This window comes from Scyliorhinus canicula, chromosome 6 (assembly GCF_902713615.1).
Source record: "Scyliorhinus canicula chromosome 6, sScyCan1.1, whole genome shotgun sequence".
In the NCBI taxonomy this organism is placed as follows: domain Eukaryota; kingdom Metazoa; phylum Chordata; class Chondrichthyes; order Carcharhiniformes; family Scyliorhinidae; genus Scyliorhinus; species Scyliorhinus canicula.
The window spans coordinates 184,189,019-184,211,156 of record NC_052151.1 but is presented as its reverse complement, the minus strand read 5'-3'; the positions used below and the strand labels follow the sequence as shown (position 1 = coordinate 184,211,156).

The 22,138-nt window shown below is 45.3% G+C and overlaps 1 protein-coding gene across 1 annotated transcript in view; it reads left to right on the top strand.

The window, feature by feature from the left end:
- Positions 1-2,326: 2,326 nt before the first annotated feature.
- lats1 (large tumor suppressor kinase 1) overlaps positions 2,327-22,138 on the top strand; it is a 49,237-nt gene continuing 29,425 nt past the window's right edge. The window contains exons 1-3 of the mRNA XM_038800624.1: positions 2,327-2,472; positions 4,490-4,997; positions 17,743-17,893. Coding sequence (XP_038656552.1) covers positions 4,605-4,997; positions 17,743-17,893 — 544 coding nt within the window. The 5' untranslated portion in view covers positions 2,327-2,472; positions 4,490-4,604. The remainder of the gene's footprint in view (positions 2,473-4,489; positions 4,998-17,742; positions 17,894-22,138) is intronic.

Here is a 22,138-nt window from a genome sequence, read left to right as displayed (position 1 = left end):
TCTCCCTGTTCGGCTACCCCGTGTACATACACAGCGATTGGGTGTCCTCCTTTATGAGCGACGAGCTGCGTCAATTCCTGCTCAACAGGGGCATTGCCTCTAGCAGGACGACCAGCTATAACCCCCGGGGTAACGGACAGGTCGAGCGGGAGAATGGTACCATCCTGAAGACCATACTACTGGCCCTCCGGTCCAGAGATCTCCCTATTTCCCGATGGCAAGAGGTTATCCCCGATGCCCTACATTCTATCCGCTCACTCCTCTGTACCGCAACAAATCAGACACCTCATGAACGTCTTCTTGTCTTCCCCAGGAAGTCGTCCTCCGGATCCCCTCTCCCGACGTGGCTGGCCGCCCCCGGACCCATCTTGCTCCGGAAGCATGTGCGGGTGCACAAGTCCGACCCGTTGGTGGAACAAGTCCAGTTACTCCACGCTAACCCGCAGTATGCGTATGTGGAGTACCCCGACGGTCGGCAGGACATGGTCTCCCTCCGGGACCTGGCACCCGCCGGCGTGCGGCCTTCCCCCCCTTCACCACAGACCCCCCCCCCTGTTTTTTCCCCCCCAGCGCCCCATCCATGGCGTCTCCACAGCCAGCTCGGGTGACGGAGACTGTTCAAGGACCATCGCTCCCAGACTCCAGGACGTCAGCGGAACCACCACCATCGGGTGAACCGACGTCACCTACTCCACTGCGGCGGTCTGCCAGAACGTCACGGGCCACGAAAAGACTGATCGAATCGATTTAAATTACAACAGCTCCATGGACTTTGTTGGGACTTTGTGTACTATTGCTAATTGTCTGGGCCAGTGGGAAGCCAAAAATGTAATAAAAGAAAAGAGAAAATTTTTGTTCTCCCGGCTGCTACTCATACCACCAGTTCTCTCCCCCCCCCCCCCCCCCGGCTCTCGTTAATACGCCCCCCGGCATCTTTCTCCGCAAGGGGTGAATGTGATGGTATGATTTGCATAGCTGTCTGCCATTGGTACAGAACACCGGCTTACCATTGGCCCTGGTCAGTCATGTGCCTCTCGACCGATTGGTTGAGACCAGTAATGTGACGGCTCTCCGATTGGTCGAGAGGCTGAGTTAACCTCGCCTCCATACCGAGGTATAAATAGTCAGAACGCCCGGCGGTCGTCCATTTATTGTAGTCGACCGCAGGGCTAAGTTCTAGCTTATTAAAGCCTAGCTTTTGTACAGCAACTCGTCTCACGTGCAATTTATGGCTCATCAGTAAGCAAATACATTGGGGGGGAGGAGGCGTGCTGTTTAGCTCAGTTGGCTGGACAGCCAATTTGTGATAAATGTCAACAGCTTGGTTTCAATTCCTGTGCCAGCTGAGGTTATTCATGAAGATGAGATATGGTGTGGGGACTTCAGATTAACCCACCACCAGTCAGCTCTCCTCAAAGGGCTAAGCAGCCTATGAACATCTGGGGCGATGTTAACTTTACTTTAAGGCTATAAATTTAGATCAGGAAAATGTGAACCTGTGGTGCAGTGGGGATAGTGCTGAGCTGGAAGCTCTGGGATCAAGGGATATGGGGGATCAGGGTATTGAATTTGATGATCAGCCATGATCATAATGAATGGCGGAGCAGGCTTGAAGGGCTGAATGGTCTCCTCCTGCTTCTACTTTCTGCGAGTCCTACCCCAGGACTTGATGTTCAAGGAAGGTATGTTCATAATGCGGCCACACAGGTACAATGAAGCATAAAGAATGGAAGAGACTCCAGGAAATGTTGGATATTGACCCTCTCTCTCAAATTAGCACTTGCTTCACGGTGCCAGAGTCCCAGGTTCAATTCCTGGCTTGGGTGACTCTGTGTGGAGTCTGCACGTTCTCCCTGTGTCTGCATGGGTTTTCTCCAGGTGCCAGATCCGGCGGGTTCAATTCCTGTACCAGCCTCCCCGAACAGGTGCCGGAATGTGGCAACTAGGGGCTTTTCACAGTAACTTCATTGCAGTGTTGTTAGCCTACTTGTAACAATATATATTATTATACAACAAGCTGTAAACAGGAATGTAGACGACAACAAATACACAGGAGGTTTGATGGGGTTGGGCTGGCGACAGTATCTCCGGGCCTGAGGGGGCGCTGCGCGGCGGTGACTCCTCCGGGCCTGAGAGGGCGCTGCGCGGCGGTGACTCCTCCGGGCCTGAGGGGGCGCTGCGCGGCGGTGACTCCTCCGGGCCTGAGAGGGCGCTGCGCGGCGGTGACTCCTCCGGGCCTGAGGGGGCGCTGCGCAGCGGTGACTCCTCCTGGCCTGAGGGGGCGCTGCGCGGCGGTGACTCCTCCGAGCCTGAGGGGGCGCTGCACGCACCCACACAGCTGAAACCTCGACCCGCGATCGCGCGAGAGGACTTGAGCTCGGCGATCGGAGCGGGTCTGAGCGGCAATTGCGGTGGTGGTGGGTAGACAGACAGACCAACCGGGGGGACGTCGATGTCGGCGGCTAGACAGGGGTAACATTCGCCTTCCTCTACCCATCCCGCGGGGAAGGGATCCCGGGCCGGCTGCGCAATGGGCCGATGAGTTGGCAGGAAGATCCGAGCCTAAGATGGCCGTGGGGGCCTAAAGGTGGGATCACGGGCAGGAAGGGACTGGGCTCGGGCCCAGTCTCCCGCTACAGGCCCGGGGCCCTTTGGTCGACCAGGAGTCCGGAGCTTGGGCGTGCTGTTAGCAGCCAGAGTAGGAATTACCTGGGGAGGGAGGATTTGGAGTGCCAACAACTGTTAATGTGCGAATTAGTCCCAGTCCTCCTCATCCCTCAGCTCTGCTGTATCTCCCCTTTCGAGAATTTGTCCAATTCCCTTTTGAAAGTTATCACTGGGTCTGTTTAGGGCAGCACATTCCCGATCATCATAACGTTTTGTGTAAATTACACCCCATTTCTGCCTCCTGGTTCTTTTGAGAACTATTTGATTTTTTTTTCTAGGTGCCAGTGGAAAACAGCTTCTCTACTTTAGTTTGAACCCTTGGGGTGGCACAGTGGTTAGCACTGCTGCCTCACAGTGCCAAGGGCCCCGGTTCAATTTCAAACTGGGGTGACTGTGTGGAGTTTGCATGTTCTCTTCGTGTTTGTGGGTTTCCTCTCAAGTCCAAAGATGTGCAGATTCGGTGGATTGGCCATGCTAAATTGCCCCTTCGTTTCTAGGTGGGGGTATGGGGAATTGGCCTAAGTAAGATGCTCTTTCAAAGGGTCGATGCAGACTCGATAGGCTGAATGGCCTGTTTCTGCACTAGGGATTCTATGATAACGGCAAACAAATCTCTTTCTCACTTTATTTGCTCGAAGAACAATAACAATTACCCTACCCTTTCCTTGTAACTAGTCCCTTAGTGACATATATGAATCTGAATCTGTGTTGAATGTGATACTAGCCTTAAACTGTTAAAAGCAATAAAGTTGCATCATTTGAACAACTGTGAATGTGACCCTACTTTGCTTTGTATCAAATGGTATACAGTTTGCTTTGGGCACAATTGGATTTGCGGACAATCCACATTTCATCGCATGTGGCACTTACAAAAGCCTTGTAATAAAAGTACTGAAATACAGGTCAAATTCCTAATGACCCTGAATGAGAATACTTTTTGATAGGACTGACAGTATGTGTGAAGTAAATGGGCTTTCTGTTTCTTTGAAGTTAGACAACAGTGGGGAACTTTGCATTTTGTGTTAGCATGTTTGCATGTGATGATTTCCCCATGTGAAATTCAGCACATGTTGATGTGATTGTTGAGGACCCTATTGGATGCCGTTCAAGGTGGAACAAAAGTGGTTTTACATTTGAAATTCTCCTTCCATGATAACCCAGTTCTTAAGTCTTTGTAGTTTCACATTAATTGTAAATCTGCATATGACATTGCCAATGAAAAGGTCTGCTAATGTTTGTTTATATATGAAGACCAACCCTGTCCTCAGTCAGTTGGTGGACTTGAGAAGCCGGAAAATTATTATTGATTTCCTAACCATTCTGCCTATTATTTTCATAATACACTATGAGTGGTGAATTATCTTGTGCAGAATTCCTTCCCTGTTGGTTGGTGTGGTACTGAACCTTGTGAGTCCCTGAACTGTGCTATACACGCTTCACTTAGCCTCAGGTTCCTTGGGTTACATAAGGAAAAAAAACAGAGCAACATTTCTGCTCCAATTGCAATTTAAGAACCACTGCCAGAAAGTATATGTGACAAAGTGTGACACTACCCCCCCCCCCCCCCCCCCCCCCCCCCACAAACCCAAGTGACATATTAGGCAGATTATCCTTTGAGAGATCTTAAAATGTGAGATACTTTCTCCGAAGAAGCAAACATTTATGGCAGCTATGAATTGATTTATTTCTTTATCGATGTGAGCTTGACCTTTTTGGTTTTGTATTTATTATTTCAGTTTGTAATTCAGGTGGTAAACATTTGTATGATCATTTTATTTGGGGGTTAATGTGCATCATTTAATGCCCGTGCATTTTTTTACAGATAACTGGATCGTGCAAATACGCAGATGAGCAGAACAACCTTGCAGCTGAGAGTCTTGGATATCTGACACAGAAACCAAGACCGCCTGTAACCTGCTGGAACTTCACTTATGTAAATGAGCCAAGAGTGGTTGTTTTTTTCTGACACCTTCATGAAGAGGGGAGAGAAGCCTGATGGACATAGACAAATGAGACCAAAAACATTCCCTGCCAGCAACTTTTCTGGGAGTAGCCGCCAGATGTTGCAGGAGATCAGAGAGAGTCTCAGGCATTTACCCAAACCATCAGGAGATGCTGGAAGCACGGATCAAAGTATGATGAAATTGGGCACAGAAGATTCAAGGCAACAAGGCCGGAATGCTCTTAAATTCGTAACTTACCAAAAAGCCTTGCAGGAGATCCGGAATTCCTTGTTGCCATTTTCAAATGAGTACAGTTCGTCAGTCCGTGGACCCGCAGATGTAAACAAGCAGATGTTGCAGGATTTGGTAACTGCCGGGTTTGATGAGGTGAGAGCTATTTAAATGAAATACTATAGATTCAATCCACTTAGGCTGTGCAAACAACATTGCAAATTCCTTGCTGATTGCTAAATTCCATTGTAAAGCTTGCCAAAAGAGCTAAGTCTTTAGAACAGCAAAACATACTAACAATGCGTGCATTATTAAGTGCTAATTTGTTAGTAAGTCCAGGAAATTCAGCGATATGCCACGAGTTGTGAATCTTGCTGGTCGATCTATGCCCCTCTCCTGTTTGCTTCTTTTCAATGGCATCTCACCCTTAACCTCCCATTATTTTGGAGAATTTCTTCCAATTGCATATTAATTGTTCATTAAACTTAGCGGTTGACGTGAATGTGGGAGGTATGATCTGTAAGGTTGAAGATGTCAAAAAATTGGTGTAAATAGTAAGGAGGAAAGCCTTAGATTGCTTATATTGCAGGTCAATATAAACGGGCTGGTTAGATGGGCAGAACAGTGGCAAATGAAATTTAGCTCTGAAAAATGTGAGGTAATGCATTTTAAGAAGACTAACAAGGCAAAAGAATATATAATGAACGGTAGGACCATAGGACATACAGAGGATCAGAGTGACCTTGGTGGGCATGTCTATGGGTCCCTGACGACAACAGGTCAGGTAGATAAGCTGGTTCATAAGGTATGTGGGCTATTTGCCTTTAATAACTGAGGCATAGAATATGTAAGTAACACTGTTACTTCACAGCGCCAGGGTCTCGTGTTCGATTCCCAGCTTGGATCACTGTCTGTGCGGAGTCTGCATGTTCTCCCTGTGTCTGCATGGGTTTCCTCCGGGTGATCCGGTTTCCTCCCACAGGTCCCGAAAGACGTGCTGTTAGGTAAATTGGACATTCTGAATTCCCCCCCCAGTGTACCCAACAGGTGCCGGAATTTGGCGACTCGGGACTTTTCACAGTAACCTAATTGCAGTGTTAACGTAAGCCTACTTGTGAGAATAAAGATTATTATTATTATAAGAGCAGAGAGGTTATGATGGAGCTGTATTAGGCAGCATGGTTTCACAGTGGTTAGCACTGCTGCCTCATGGCAGCGAGGTCCCAGGTTTGATCCCGGCTCTGGTTCACTCGTGTAGTTTGCACATTCTCCCCATGTTTGCATAGGTTTCGCCCCCGCAACCCAAAGATGTGCAGGGTAGGTGGATTGGCCAGGTAAAATTGCCCCTTAATTGGAAAAAATGAATTGGGTACTCTAAATTTAAGGAAAAAAAAAGAAAAAATGATGGAGCTGTATAAAACGCTGCTTAGGCCACAACTGGAGTACTGTGTGCAGTTCTGGTCACTACATTATCGGAAGGATGTGATGGCACGACAAAGCATGCAGAGGAGTTTCAGCAGGATGTTGCGTGGGCTGGAGAGTTTCAGCTAACAAAAGAGACTGGTTGGGCTCGGGTAGTGGATAGTAAGGAACCCTTTTCCCTTAGCAGAGCGGTCAATAACCAGAAAGCATAGATTTAAGGTAATGTGTAGGAGGTTTACAGAAGATGTGATAAAACATATTTTCACCCAGATGGTAGCGGCAATCTGGAACGCACTGCCTGATAGGGTGGTAGAGGTGGGAACCCTCACAATATTTAAGTATTTAGATGAGAACTTGAAATGCTGTAGCATACAAGGCCACAGGCCAAGTGCTGGAAAATGGGATCATAGTACATAGGTGCTTGATGGCCGGCATGGACACCCATGGACTGCAGGGCCTCTTTCTGTGTTGTATAAACTCTATGACTATGCAGCAAGATTTTTCCTACTATATCCTATCAGTATACAATTGATGCAACATGTTATTAACCTGAAGATACTTTTAGCTGAATGTCATTTGTTGCAATAAACAGTACTGCTGCAGTTGCGTGCATTTTAAATACAAATATCTTTTGAGGCCGGGAGATCTGGGTACTTGAAGGCAATGCTGCTGTGCCAGAGGCCACACTCTACAGGAATCATGTGTACCCAACATCCAGTGAAATTTGCCTGAAGCAGCAACATCAGAAAAAGTAAACAGGGACAGCAGATCAAGGAAGTTACATTCTCCTATGACCCATCTAGCCACAGTAAAAACTGCTGTTGTAACATCCACGGGCAGCACGGTAGCATTGTGGATAGCACAATTGCTTCACAGCTCCAGGGTCCCAGGTTTGATTCCTGGATTGGGCCACTGTCTGTGCGGAGTCTGCACATCCTCCCCGTGTGTGCGTGGGTTTCCTCCGGGTACTCCGGTTTCCTCCCACAGCCCAAAGATGTGCAGGTTAGGTGGATTGGCCATGATAAATTGCCCTTAGTGTCCAAAATTGCCCTTAGTGTTGGGTGGGGTTACTGGGTTATGGGGATAGGGTGGAGGTGTTGACCTTGAGTAGGGTGCTCTTTCCAAGAGCTGGTGCAGACTCGATGGGCCGAATGGCCTCCTTCTGCACTGTAAATTCTATGAAGATCTGCTCTCCCCGTTTATATAGTTTCTTATGTTGTGTTTTAGTTCTGGCCAAGTGAGTTGGTAGTTAACTCTACCTCTGTCCTACCTTTACGCTAGGTTTGGAGCGGTCCTTGTGCAGGTTAATTCAGGCCATGGAAAGTTCTTCTCTCCTGTTGGTGGAATAAGATAATTTCCACCAGGGAATGTTTTCCGATGCAAGTTTGGATGCTGATAGCGCTCTAAGTTGTTCCAATTCGAAATGTTTATAGTCCTTCCAAGCAGCCTTTAATGAGGGTATGCTGATAAGTCGATCTTTTGTCATGTTTTAAAAAGTCACATTTTGCCCCTGTTTGTCAGAAAACAATATATCGCAAAAAAATAATGAACTGATTTCAACAAAGCCTGGTACACAGATTGGTTAAGATCCAAGGAAGCAGTGATCAATTTTTGGCAAAGTTATGGATCCAGATCCTGGAATATTTTTTAAAGGATCTTTTAACATTGGAAAATAGGGCAAATTGACTTTTTAAAAAGTGTTGTGGTTGTTTTTTTTAGAATGTTATTACTTACTTTAGAATGTTGAGGATTGTTTCAGCTGCTGCAATGCAATTTGTCGCAGTCAAAATGGGAGCAGAGTTTTCAGCACAGGTTGTTGGATATGGATTGTCCTGAAGCCTCCTCGGTGAGATGGAAACTTTTAATAGAAGGAGTTCTTCTTTCAGCTTTGTAGTTTCAAAGCAGCATCAACTAGGCAGTGAAAAGCATAAGGAAGAGCCACATATTTGTAATAATGTTGAGTTAATTCAGTGTGATGGAGGCATGTGCTCTACTTGAATGCACTCTTGACTTGTTAGACTTGTAATCAAGGTCAATGGTGTTCTAATTGGGGCAGCACGGTGGCCTAGTGGTTAGCACAACCGCCTCACGGCGCTGAGGTCCCAGGTTCGATCCCGGCTCTGGGTCACTGTCCGTGTGGAGTTTGCACGTTCTCCCCGTGTCTGCGTGGGTTTCGCCCCCACAACCCAAAAATGTGCAGAGTAGGTGGATTGGCCATGCTAAATTGCCCCTTAATTGGAAAAAATAATTGGCTAATCTAAATTTTTTTTTTTTTAAATGGTGTTCTAATTTATTTGACCTGTGAAACAGATTGTTGTATTGCAGTAAAACATGTGTGTTGTACTTTTATTTCTTATCAGCCTGAGGGTGAGTAAGTGTTGTTTAAAATATTTTCTTTAATGAGTTGAGCCTTATTCAATATGATAGCATCCTGTTAATGTGGAACATCCTGAATACATGTTTAACCAGGAACTAGGTTGGCCGTTGTAATAATTGACAGCATGTTCAATCGCAAAACCTGCTTGTAATTTTGAGTCAGTTGTGAAACGGCATAAAATAGTGTAGGCTTTTTGTAACGTTTTGAGATTTTTCTTAACCCTTGAAAGAATTTGTGTTGCATTCATGATTTGGCATCACTTTAGATTCCAAGGTGATCGGATCTCATTGAGCTCATCCCGGCACTGTTTCCATCTTCAATGTTAGGATGAGTTTGACTTAGCACAGAAGATTGACAGAACAAACAAGTAGTTGTTGCGAATGGTCATGCCTGGCTGACTTGGGAAGTGTGGGTCTCGTTCAAGATGGAAACTTTGGTGACTTGGGAAGCCAATCCTTGAGGCAGTTGAAGGTGCGATCAAAAGTTGGTCTATGTCTTGATCCATTTTTGGGGAAGTCATTATATAATAGCGGCAAAAGGATTGTGCTTTTTAATCGGACAGAGATGGAGAGAGCTGGGACATTAATGGATATGGCCTACAAGAGAAAGGATAAGTACCAATTTGTTCAGTAACTGTCATCTTGTGTATAATGTTACAACCAGGTTAGAGGGGGTCAATTGGCTCCCATCTTTTCCCTCTTTGTTTGACTACACCTGTTTTTTTTGTTTAAATGGATATGCTTGCCAATTCAGCTGAGTGTTTAGCTGTTTACACGCTGTGATCATAAAATACACAATCAGACAGGTTTTCTTGAATTTTAACAAAGAAAAGAGGATAGCTTTTATCCTTAACCTGTCCTTAACCTAGTCTAAGTAAAATAATAAGCTCCCGTCCAATGTGCATGCCCGTTTGCGTGCACGCATGCACATACAAACACACACAAATACAAATGTTACAGAATGGGTTTCCTCTGGGTGCTCCAGCTTCCTCCCACAGTCCAAAGGTGTGCAGGTTACGTGGATTGGCCACGGTAAATTGCCCCTTAGTGTCCAAAAGGTTAGGTGGGGTTACTGGATTACGGGGATAGGGTGGAGGCGTGGGCTTAAGTAGGGTGCACTATCTAAGGGCCGGTGCAGACTCGATGGGCCAAATGGCGTCCTTCTGCACTTTTGGGATTCTATGATTAAAGAAGTTAAAATCCAGTAAAATGAAAGGGGTACACAGTTTGTGGAGATTGGTGACTTGCTTCAGTCTGAATTTGATTGCCCTGGTGCTTCAAAGGTTGAGGTGAATTAAAGATTTTAAAAATATATATTTTTGTTCAGGACATTTTCCAATTTACAATATACACACTCATTCAACTTTATACAATTTTCATAATAATTAACAACCCACCAACCTGCCATCTACAGTTCTTCTTTTGTGACCCTCCCCCCATTTGCTGATGACTACCAAAAAAGGAGATAAAAGCCTCCAACCCCCAATGTCCTGTTTGATTTTCTCCAGATGTTAAAACTCCGATAGGTTCCCTCACCCAAGTCGCCATCCTAGGCGGCTCCGGTGTCCATCACCCTAGCAGAATCCTCCTCCGGGCTATCAGGGAGGCAAAGGCCAAAACATGATGTCTTTTCCCTCCTGCCGCTTCAATTTATTTACCCGATACCTCAAATATCGCCACCCATGGGCACGGCGCCATCTTTACCTCCAAATCTCTGACATAGTCTCGAAAACGTCTCCCTGAATCTCCTTCATTTGGGGCAGGACCAAACATGTGAGTGGTTCGCAGGCCCTTTTAACGAATGCTTGCATCTATCCTCCACCTCTGAAAAGAACCCCTCATGCGTGATTTAGTCAGTTGTGCTCAGTGCACTACTTTAAAGTGTACTTTTTAAAAACTAAATTTAGAGTACCCAATTCCTTTTTTTTTTCCAATTAAGGGGCAATTTAGCATGCCCAATCCAGCTACCCTGCACATCTTTGGGTTGTGGGGGCAAAACCCACGCAAACATGGGGAGAATGTGCAAACTCCACACGGACATGTGACCCAGAGTTGGGTTTGAACCTGGGACCTTGGCGCCGTGAGGCAGCAGTGTTAATCACTGCGCCACCGTGCTGCCCTCACTTTAAAGTGTACTTGACACTGACCTACTTCCCTGAGCCAGTTTAGTTCAGTTGGCTGGGCAGCTGGTTTGTGATGCAGAGCAAGGCCAACAACGCGGGTTCAATTCCCGGACCAGCTGAGGTTATTCATGAAGGCCCTGCCTTCTCAACCTTGCCATCGCCTGCGGTGTGGGGATCCTCAGGTTAAATCACCACCAGTCGGCTCTCTCCCTCAAAGAGGAAAGCAGCCTATGGACATCTAGGACTGTGGCGACTTTAGGCTCAGCCTTGCACATGAGGTAGTAGAGTTTACCCTATATCGGGCCTCACTCCACAACCCTGCCCTACTTCTCCAAAATGCACATCCCAACTCCTCTCATTTTCTCTTTATCTCCTCCAGTGAAGCCCTCTCCCTCTCCACCAACTGCCCATAAATAGCAGAGACCCATATCATCCAAAGACTCTACCTTACCCATCGGAGGGGGGGTGGGCAGCAAACAAGGAACAAAGACAAGCTCCTTCCAAGAAAAAATTCTCACCTGTAAATACCTGAACTCATTCCCCCCCCAAAGGAGGTTACCACCACCGGGCGCATAGACTATCTGGCTGGCGTGAACGGTAGTGGAGCCGTCACCAATGCCTTCAAACATGACCCTGTACAGGAATCCTGCCCTATCTGCCCCTAAACCAAACCTTCCTCCACGACCCATTTCCGAACCTTTTTGATATTCATCAAATTGGGCAACGCCAACCCCTTGACTGCCTATCTCTCTGCAAAAATGCTCTCCAAACCTAAGATGTCTTGCCTGCCCATAGAAATGTTGAAATCAGCTTATTAATCTTCACTAAAAAAGATTTAAGTAAACAGATCAGAAGACTCTGGAATGTAAATGAGAACTTTATAAGGATCATAATTTTCACTATTTGAACCCTCTCTCAATGATAACAGGAGGGCATCCTACCTTTTCAAACCCCCCTTCACTCAAATTCAGCTTATGTAACAATGCCCAGTCGCGAGCCATCTGCTTTCCCAAATATCTAAAACTCGACCTAGCCAGCAAAAATGGCAATTTCTCCAACCCACTCTCTATTCCTGAGAACTCACCGGAAAGACGTCACTCTTCCCCATGTTGAATTTATAACCCGAAAAGGAGTCAAACTTACTTAACGCCTCCATAATCTTTCCTACACTGGAGAGAGGGTCTGTTACATACAACAGCAAGTCGTCCGTGTTTAGGGACACTCTATGCTCCATACTTCTTCCACTCTGTTGACGACCTCAATGCAATAGCCAGCAGTTCAATAGTCAATGCAAAAAGTAATGGGGAAAGTGAACACCCCTGCCTTGTTTCCCTATACAGTCAAAGGTACCTCAAGCTTAATGTATTGGTACAAACGCTGGCAGTCGTTGTCTTATACATCAATTTGATCCCCCCCCCCCCCCCCCCCCCCACCCCGCTTTCCCAGTAGATGTGGCATCGAGGCTGCCCAGACTGCACAGAGCAATGCACCTCATATTTCCTCCAGCTCAAGCACTACACCTTCTCCTTCGCCACCAGGAAGTGCAAACCATCCAAGAATTGTATCATATCAGAACCCCTCTTTCGGAGGGGGGTTATAACTCCCGGTAAAAAGTCTCAAACACCACCAGAATCGCCTTTTCAACCTCTCTCTCCATCCTTCCCGCCATATCTCTGTGTGCCTTAATCGAGATCAGCTCCCTCCATATCACCGCCTAGAACGTAGAAGTTGTGACCTCCTCGCTCTTATTAAACTCCACGTACATTCCTGTAGCAGCGGCTAGACTCTCAAGCTTCCCCTTATCCAGCAGCAATGCCACACCCAACCTCCACGGGTTTGCTGGGCGAAACCCTACTCCAAACACAAAACCCACATAGGTGATTTAAAGATGCAGATAGACGATTTATATGTTCTTCTGGAGTAGTGCTGGGTTGAATCCTTTTCAAAAAGCTGTCTGCATGCAGCACCTGAGGTTAATCACAATACCCAGGCAGGGTTCAAAGACTTGTAAGTTGGGTGGAGAGAGAGAGAAAGAGAAGTGATGCTGAGCCTTCGAGAATATCTACTGCCTGTAAATTTGTAACTTACTTAAGATTGAATGGGACAATAGATTATTGAATTTCTGAGCACTGTCTACCGGTCAGTTATTCGAGGAATTTTTAAAAAAACTAACGATCATCAAGCTTAATTAACATTGCCTTTAGTTCAAAATTATGAAGCACAGCTGCTAATCCAACTCATCGAACTACTTTTTTGTATTAAGAACATAGAACAAGAGGAGGCTATTCAGCTCTTGAACCTGTTCTACCTTGCAATTACTTGATGATTGGTCTGTTTTTGTGTCTCATCTGGATTTCATCCATATTCCTTATAACCATTATCTAACAAAGATCTATCGATTACGGCTGTGAAAATTTTAATTGACCCAGCATTCAGAGCCTTCTTGAAGAGAGAATTACACATTGCCTTCCGCCTGCCTGTGAAAAAGTGCTTCCTGATTTCTCTTCTAAATGGCATGGGTTTCATTTGAAGATTCTGTCCCTTTGTTTTGGCGTACCCCCACCAGAAGAAACTGTCTCTCGGTTCCTTCATACCCTCCTTAACCGTTCAACAGCCACAAAATCTCTTGGCCATTGGCCAATCTATGCTTCAATTTTGTATACTCCACTTGATCTTCCTTTGTTAGTATTTTCAAAGTCTCATTTTAATTTCTGCACAAATCTAAAGAACTCCAGATAATCTCTACCCTAATCATCCCCTGTTGTAACAGTTCCTATTTTTTGTGCATTCTTGCTAACTTTTCAGTTGAATTTATCTGGATTTATTTTTCCTATTGAATTGAAATAGCTATTTTGATTTTTCTTTCATTAGTAAGTCATGGTCAGTGTTTTTTTTTACATGTTTGGCATACTTCCAGGGCCTACTTGCTCCATTTCATTTTCTAGGATTGGTTCCAGTACTACCTAACTCCTTGTTCATGTAAAACATACTTCATCTAAACACATTACAGAAATCTCTCCCGCTTTTAATTTGCATTACTTTTGCTCAAGTATATTTTTAACAACCTGTCTGATTGATGTTGCCGTTCTGAGGAGTTGATGTCCTGTGCAGATATCGGAAAGCCCCATTGTATCAAATACTTGAAATTCCACAAAGCTTCAAAGTTCCACAGGAATGCGGCTGCATCACGAAGCAATGTTGGTGCTACCCAATGGTGGTTGAGAAGTTGGTTCCTTGTTTCTCACTTGCTTTACTGATCTGGATTCAGAAACACAATTGATCAAATTTTCAGTTGATAACCAAACTAGGGGCAGGAAATCCTTACAAAACAGCTAAGGAATTATCAAAGAATCGAGACAGTGTTTGTAAGTGGTCAAGATCAGTGGGTGGGTGAAATTCAATACGGGTAACAGCAAGGTTGAAATGAAATTAAACGAAAATGAAAAACGCTTATTGTCACAAGTAGGCTTCAAATGAAGTTACTGTTAATGGGCTGGAGCAGGGAGAAATGTTTAGATACATGCAGGTTCGAGATTTTGACAGAAAGGAGATACAGAGCTTCCCGGAGGAACCGGCCTCCACATTGCTGGAGGAGGTGCTGACGACAAGCGGACTGGAGAAGGGGGTAGTGTCAGCGGTGTACAGAGCTATTTTGGAAGAGGATAAGGCACCACTGGAAGGGATCAAAGCAAAGTGGGAGGAAGATTTGGGAGAGGTTATTGAGGAGGGGGTCTGGTGTGAAGTGCACCGGAGAGTGAATGCCTCCACCTCGTGCGAGGTTGGGGCTGATACAGCTAAAGGTGATATACAGAGCACACCTCACGAGGGCGAGGATGAGCCGATTCTTTGAAGGAGTATAAGGGGTAGCATTGTGGATAGCACAATCGCTTCACAGCTCCAGCGTCCCAGGTTCAATTCCCTGCTGGGTCACTGTCTGTGCGGAGTCTGCACGTTCTCCCCGTGTATGCGTGGGTTTCCTCCGGGTACTCCGGTTTTCTCCCACAGTCCAAAGATGTGCAGGTTAGGTGGATTGGCCACGCTAAATTGCCCTTAGTGTCCAAAATTGCCCTTAGTGTTGGGTGGGGTTACTGGGTTATGGGGATAGGGTGGAGGTGTTGACCTTGGGTAGGATTCTCTTTCCAAGAGCCGGTGCAGACTCGATGGGCCGAATGGCCTCCTTCTGCACTGTAAATTCTATGTAATGTGTGTGAGCGTTGTGGGGGGGGGCCCCCGCTAATCACGTTCATATGTTTTGGTCCTGTCCAAAGCTAGAGTAGTACTGGAAGGAGGTTTTTAGGGTAATTTCCAAGATGGTGCACGTGAAACTGGACCCGGGTCCCCGGGAGGCCATATTCGGGGTGTCGAATATCAGCAAGGGTTGGAAACGGGTGCAGAGGCAGATATCGTAGCCTTCGCTTCGTTGATCACCTGAAGGCGGATCCGGCTGGGATGGAGAGCAGCCTCTCCACCACGTGCCCTGGCGTGACGAGGGGACCTGTTGGAATACTTGACCCTTGAGAAGGTTAAGTTTGAATTGAGGGGAAGGATGGAGGGGTTCTAAAAGTCATGGGCATTATTCATTATGCACTTTCAAGAACTGGATAACATCGAACATTAGTCTGGGTGGGGGGGGGCGGCTGTGTGTATTGAGGGTGACTATGGGTAATCCCTGATTCCTTTTTGTCATTTGTTTATGTAAACATGCGGACTGATGTTTGGGGGTTGGTGGGAGGATGAGATCGTTGTTCTGGAGATTGACATATTTGTTGCTGATTATTGTTTATTGTTGGTGGGTGTAAATTCGGGAGAAAATGTGAAAAAGGAGGAGAATAAAAATATTTTTTCAAAAAATGTAGTTGCTGTGAAAAGCCCCTAGTCTCCACATTCCGGCGCCTGTCCGGGGAGGCTTGTACGGGAATTGAACCACGCCTGCCTTGGTCTGCTTTAAAAGCCAGCTCTTTAGCACTGTGCGAAACCAGCCCCTAACCAGGTTTTGCACACAGCACGAGATTGATGCGTAGAGAAGCTTAAATGGTTGTGAGAAATCAACACTCTGGATGTAACACTGATTATGCCTAGCCATGACAAAACAGCAGTTCATAGCATCGTTACAACATAGGAGGCCATTTGTGCCAACTCTCTGTAGTTCTGTTACTCCTTCTCCCCTAAATACAGCTTTATTTCGCTCAAGTGCCTATCCAATGTCCCATTGAAATTATTGATCATCTCTGCTTCCACACCCTCATAGGCAACGAGTTCCAGATCATTACCACTCACTGTGTAAAAAATCCTTCTTCATATCCCACCCTTTGGATCTCGCCTAATCTTAAATTGATTTTCCCCAGTACTAGTAGCATTAGTTTTTCATTGTCTACCATATCAAAACATGTCATGATCTTGGACACATCTATTAAACCTCGCCTTGATCTCTTTTGCTCCAGGAGGAACAACCCTAGCTTCCTGAAACCTAGCCTTGAAGCTAATATGTCTCATCATTATTACCATTCTGCTAAATCTCCTCAGCATCCATTTGGGCAGCACGATAGCACAAATGATTAGCACTGTGGCTTCACAGCGCCAGGGTCCCAAGTTCGATTCCCTGCTGGGTCACTGTCTGTGCGGATTCTGCACGTTCTCCCCGTGTCTGCGTGGGTTTCCTCTGGGTGCTCCGGTTTCCTCCCACAGTTCAAAGACGTGCAGGTTAGGTGGATTGGCCATGATAAATTGCCCTTAGTGACCAAATAAGGTGAGATGGGGTTATTGGGTTATGGGGATAGGGTGGAAGTGAGGACTTAAGTGGGTCGGTGCAGACTCGATGGGCCAAATGGCCTCCTCCTGCACTGCATGTTCTATGTTCAAGGCCCCTCACACCCTCGTTAAAGTGTGGTGACCAGAACGGTACACAGTACTGTAGTTGTGGCCTATCTAGAGATTTACACAAGTTCAACATGAATGTGCAGCTTTTGCACTCAATACCTCTATTTATGAAGCCCAAGATCCCATATCTAATTGCTTTTTTAATATGTTCCACCATCTTCAAAAATCTAGGCACAGGGAAAAATGAACGTGAATTCTTATAACGCTCTATGCTCTTGTATGTAACAAAGCATTTTGCATTTGATGTGTATTCACATGTAGACAAGTGAACACAGCAAAGCAAATTGAATGCTGGATTATGTTGCCAAATCAGTGGGGTATGCGCCCGAGGCAGTCCATGCTGACTTTGTATTCTGCAGAGGTTAGGTCACACCTTCAATCTTAGTGTTCAGTTCTGGTTGCTGAAGCACAAGGAATAAATCTGAACCCTAGAAGCAGTGGCAGCTCAGAGCAATGAGGCCAATCCCTACTGTCAGAGAGCTGAGCTATGGAGAAAAATAAATCTTCAATTTGAAAATGAATGGGAAGGAACTTCAAAGAGTTATAGACAACACTCAGCAGAATAGCAACAGTTTACTCCCGAGTATTTCAAAACCAAGCCTAAACATGACCCAGAGTAAACATGAACTGATAAAAGAAAAAAGTTCAATAAGCACTTCTTTATGCACTTCTAAATACGTGCCGTGGTCTCCAGATAGTAGCGCGGTGATAAGAACATGTGGTACTTGGTGCTATGTTGTGTGGGTGGGGATGTGTTGGTTTCTATCGAAAGTTGTTAGGAAATGACCTCCTTCACCTGTACTTTGTAGGTCTTTGTGCTTAGTGGGAGAGAAAACACCATTTATTTAAAATAATCTTGATTGCTTTGGGTTGTGGGGACGGGACCCACACAGACACCGGGGGGGGGTTGCGCAAATCCACAAAGACAGTGACCCGAGGCAGGCATCTTCAATGCTGTGAGGCAGCAGTGCTAACCATGTGTCACTGTGCTGCAATGCTAAAATCATTAACAATGTAAAATGTTTTCTGGTTTTATTATCAATACAAATAAAGCAGTTTTAGATGCAATGTGTTCTTCACCAGTTGCATTTGATCATTTCTAGGACATGGTAGTTCGAGCTCTCAAGCAGACCAACAGCCGCAGTATCGAGGCTGCAATTGAATACATCAGTAAGATGAGCTACCAGGATACACGCCGAGAGCAGATGGTCGCTGCAGCTGCAAGACCAATGAATGCAAGTGTGAAAACATCAGGTATACATAACTGAAACACTACATCGCCTTTAACTCATTCATTCTAAGATGTACTTTGTATCTTTGTTACTGGTTCCTTTCACACACTTGGTTATCAACTCCTGTTGAGGTAGCAGCATCCTCTTGCATGTGATCAATTAAAAAAAATTTTTTTTAGCGTACCCAATTAATTTTTTCCAAATAAGGGAAAATTTAGCGTGGCCAATCCACCTACCCTGCACATTTTGTGGATTGTGAGGGCGAAACCCACGCAAACATGGGGAGAATGTGCAAACTCCACACAGACAGTGATCCAGAGCCGGGATCGAACCTGGGACCTCGGTCATGTGATCAATTTTACGGGGTCACCATTATTAGGCCTTGCATTTACAATACTAGACAAAACCTGAATTTTATATTGCAGTGATGTTTATTGGTGATTCCACTGCTTTGGGTTTTCACATCACCATTGACATTTATATTTCTGTGCTATTGTAAAAACAATTCCCTTTCATATTTCGAACACAAGAACTAGGAGCAGGAGTAGGCCGTCTGGCCCCTCGAGCCTGCTCCGCCATTCAATGAGATCATGGCTGATCTTTTGTGGACTCAGCTCCACTTTCCGGCCCGAACACCATAACCCTTAATCCCTTTATTCATCAAAAAGCTATCTATCTTTATCTTTAAAACATTTAATAAAGGAGCCTCAACTGCTTCACTGCGCAAGGAATTTGATACTATGCACTTCTGCAGATCATTTTGCCACCGAACATCTTGTTGGAAACCCAGTTGTAGATTCGGCATCAATACTTCACTGCAAATACTGTACAACAGTAATCAGCTTTATTTTGGTCTCCTCAATGTACTGGTGGGTCTCATGTACTTGGATCACGCAGGTGTCCTCGGAAGACCAGAGTAGTTTTTTGATTGATGCACTGGACTTTGGCATCAGCACAATCCAGGCCCACTAGTTGGAAAGAATGTTCACTAAGTTCCTCTCCAGGAGTAGGATTGGAAACATAAATTATCCAGATATATATTGGCCAATTGTATTCTGAAAAATTCCAATCCAGCACATGAAGACAAAGATGTATTTTGCTGTTATGAATTCTTTGTTTGCCTCCCCATTTTCCACTCTGTCACATGTATGTCTTTCTGCAGTTACCCTGCTGGGGTTGAACACCTATTCTTTCGCAAGGTGTGGGTATCACTGGCTAGGCCAGCATTTGTTGACCATCTGTAATTGTCTTGAGGAGGTGGTGGTGAGCCACCTCTTGAACCGCTATGGTCTCATTTCCTGTATCAACAGTGCTGGTGTGCTGTTAGGAGGGGGGGTGCTAAGATTTTGAGTCAGCGACTACGAAGGAACGACAATATATTTCCAAGTTAGGATGATGTGCGACTTTGAGGGGGATTTGCAGGTTGTGGTGTTCCCCTGCACCTGCTGCCCTTGTCCTTCTATGTGGTAGAGGTCGCAAGTTTGGAAGGTGCTGTCAAAGGAGCCTTGGTGAGTTGTTGCAGTGCATTTTGTATATGGTACACACTGCAGCCACTGTGTGCCGGTAGTGGAAGGAGTGAATGTTTAAGATTGTGGATGGCACGCCAATCAAGTGAACTTTGTCCTCGACGGTATCGAGCTTCTGATGTTGTTGTCATCCGGGCAAGTGGAAAGTATTCCATCATAGAATCCCTACAGTGCAGAAGGAGGCATTCGGCGCATCGTGTCTGCACACTCCCTCAGATACAACACCCTACCGAGGTCCAAACCCCCTGCCATATCCCTGTAATCACACCCTCGCTATTTGTCCTTGTGTGTCTCTGTATTTGTCCCAGTCTGTTTGTCTCGTATTTGTCTCTGTCTGTGTATCTCTGTATTGGTTCCTGTATGTATGTTTCTTTATTTGCGTCCCTGTTTGCGTGTCTCAGTAGTTGTCCCTGTGCGTGTCTCTGCATGTGTCCCTGCATGTGTGTCTCTGTATTTGTCCCTGTGTGTGTGTCTGTATTTGTCCCTGTGTGCGCGTGTCTCTGTATTTGTCCCTGTGTGCGTGTGTCTCTGTATTTGTCCCTGTGTGCGTGTGTCTCTGTATTTGTCCCTGTGTGTGTGTCTCTGTGTGCGTGTGTCTCTGTATTTGTCCCTGTGTGCGTGTGTCTCTCTTTATTGGTCCCCGTGCGTGTATGTCTCTTTATCTGTCCACGTGCTTGTGTCTCTATTTGACCCTGTTGTCTTTTTATTTTTCCCACTTGTGCCTTGTGGATAATGGACAGACTTTAGGGACTCACGAGCTGAGTTACTTGCTGTAGAATTCCCAACCTCTGACCTGGTCTTGTAGCCACAGTATTTATATGGCTGGTCCAGTTTAGTTTCTGGTCAGTGGTAACCAAGGATGTTGATAATGGGGTTACTGCCATTGAATGTCATGGGGAGATGGTGAGCTTTTCTCCTGTTGGACATGGTAATTTCCTGTCACTTGTGTGACATTGATGTCATTGCCACTTATCAGCCAAAGCCTGAATGTTGTCCAGGTTTTGCTGCATATGGACTCAGACTGCTCAGTGTCTGAGGAGTTGTAAATGGTGCTGAGCCTGCGAAATCACGTGTGAAATTCTCACCTGACCATATGATGGAGGGATGGTCATTTATGAAACAGCTGAAGATGGTTGGGGCTAGGACAATACCCTGAGGAACTTGTGCAGCGATGTCCTAGAGCTGAGATGATTTACCACCAACAACCACAGCCATCTTCCTTGGTGCTAGGTATGACACCAATCAGTGGAGCGTTTTTCCCCTGATTCCCATTGGCTTCAGTTTTGTGTGTAAAGATGAGTCTAAGCATGTAGGAGATAAGAGTTGAATCTCCCTTTCCATGGAGTATGGGGATATCTGATGATTTGTACAAAGCTTATTGTATCTGAAGTTGGTTGAGCAGTGGAAGAGAGCACACAATGGGAGAGAGGTGTAGCTACATATGTTTGATCAATTGACTTTTTGTCTATTGGTTTGTTTTAAGACAATATTTATTTCAAAGTAGCTATTTATATACAGCTATTGGAGTGACTAAATTTTCTGTTGGGGACATTAGGTGGTGGAGTGGGTTAGCCTCACTGCGTTTCCTAGTTTAACTGTTAAAATTTTAGATTAAAGCAAATTACTGCGAATGCTGGAATCTGAAACAAAAACAGAAAATGCTGGGCAATTGCAGCAGGTCTGACAGCATCTGTGGGGAGAAAAGGGAGCTAACGTTTCGAGCTTTGACAAAGAGTCATCCAGCTCCCTTTTTTCTCCACCGATGCTGTCAGACCTGCTGAGTGTTTTCTGTTTTTGTTAAAATGTTACCTCATGTCTGAAGGCTTCCCCTTGATCCGCACCTCTGTTAGCTCAGCACAAACACTTTCCTCCGGCAAGTACAAAGTCGACTTCCCTATGGGCATGGAGCCATCGGACTAAATTGTTAATGATCAGGGTAGTTTGGGTGGAGTTAGGAATGTTGACAGCACAGAGACAGTGAATGGTCTAATGATCTGTAGACAGAACATAAAAACAGGAGTGTGTCATTCAGTTCTCAAGCTGAACTATCCTTTTCTCTTTTTACCAGACCTGGTTCTGTAACCGTGATACCCTTTCCTATCAATCTCAGTTTTGAAACTTCCAAATAACCTGCATTTTCAACATTGTATTTTCAGTTAATATTTCCAGTATTACTTACTGCTTCCCCGCTGTAGGGGAAGTTAGGAGTGAGAACTCAGTTGTACCCAGACAGTTAGTGTAAACAGCTGAGCAGCATTTTGGGGCTAAACACAATTAGTTGCTTTTAAACATTTTAAAGTATCCAAGTTTCACCAGACTAACATATTTGTGCTCATATATTTTTAAAATAATTATCTTCTTGATATCCTAAATCGTGGTTGGACTTGCATGAGTCATGCCGAATTCTACAGGACCTGTTGAGCACAAGCTAGAAATAAATTAGCAATCCTTTGCAGACCGTAAGTAGTGTGAGACGTTGAGCATTTTAAAAGTGTTGTGAAATTAAGGCATATTATTTGAACAGCTAGAGTAGGGAACAACAACTTGCATTTATATCGTACCTTTACAGCAATTTTAAAAACTAGGAACTTCATGGGAGCATTATCAAACAATGTTTCACACCAAACCACACGAGGAAATATCGGGACAGGCAAACAAAAGTTTCATCAAGGAAATAGGTAGCTTTTGAGAAGGAAGAGAGAGGGCAGTGAAAATTGTGGATTTACAAGGCCAGAAATGGA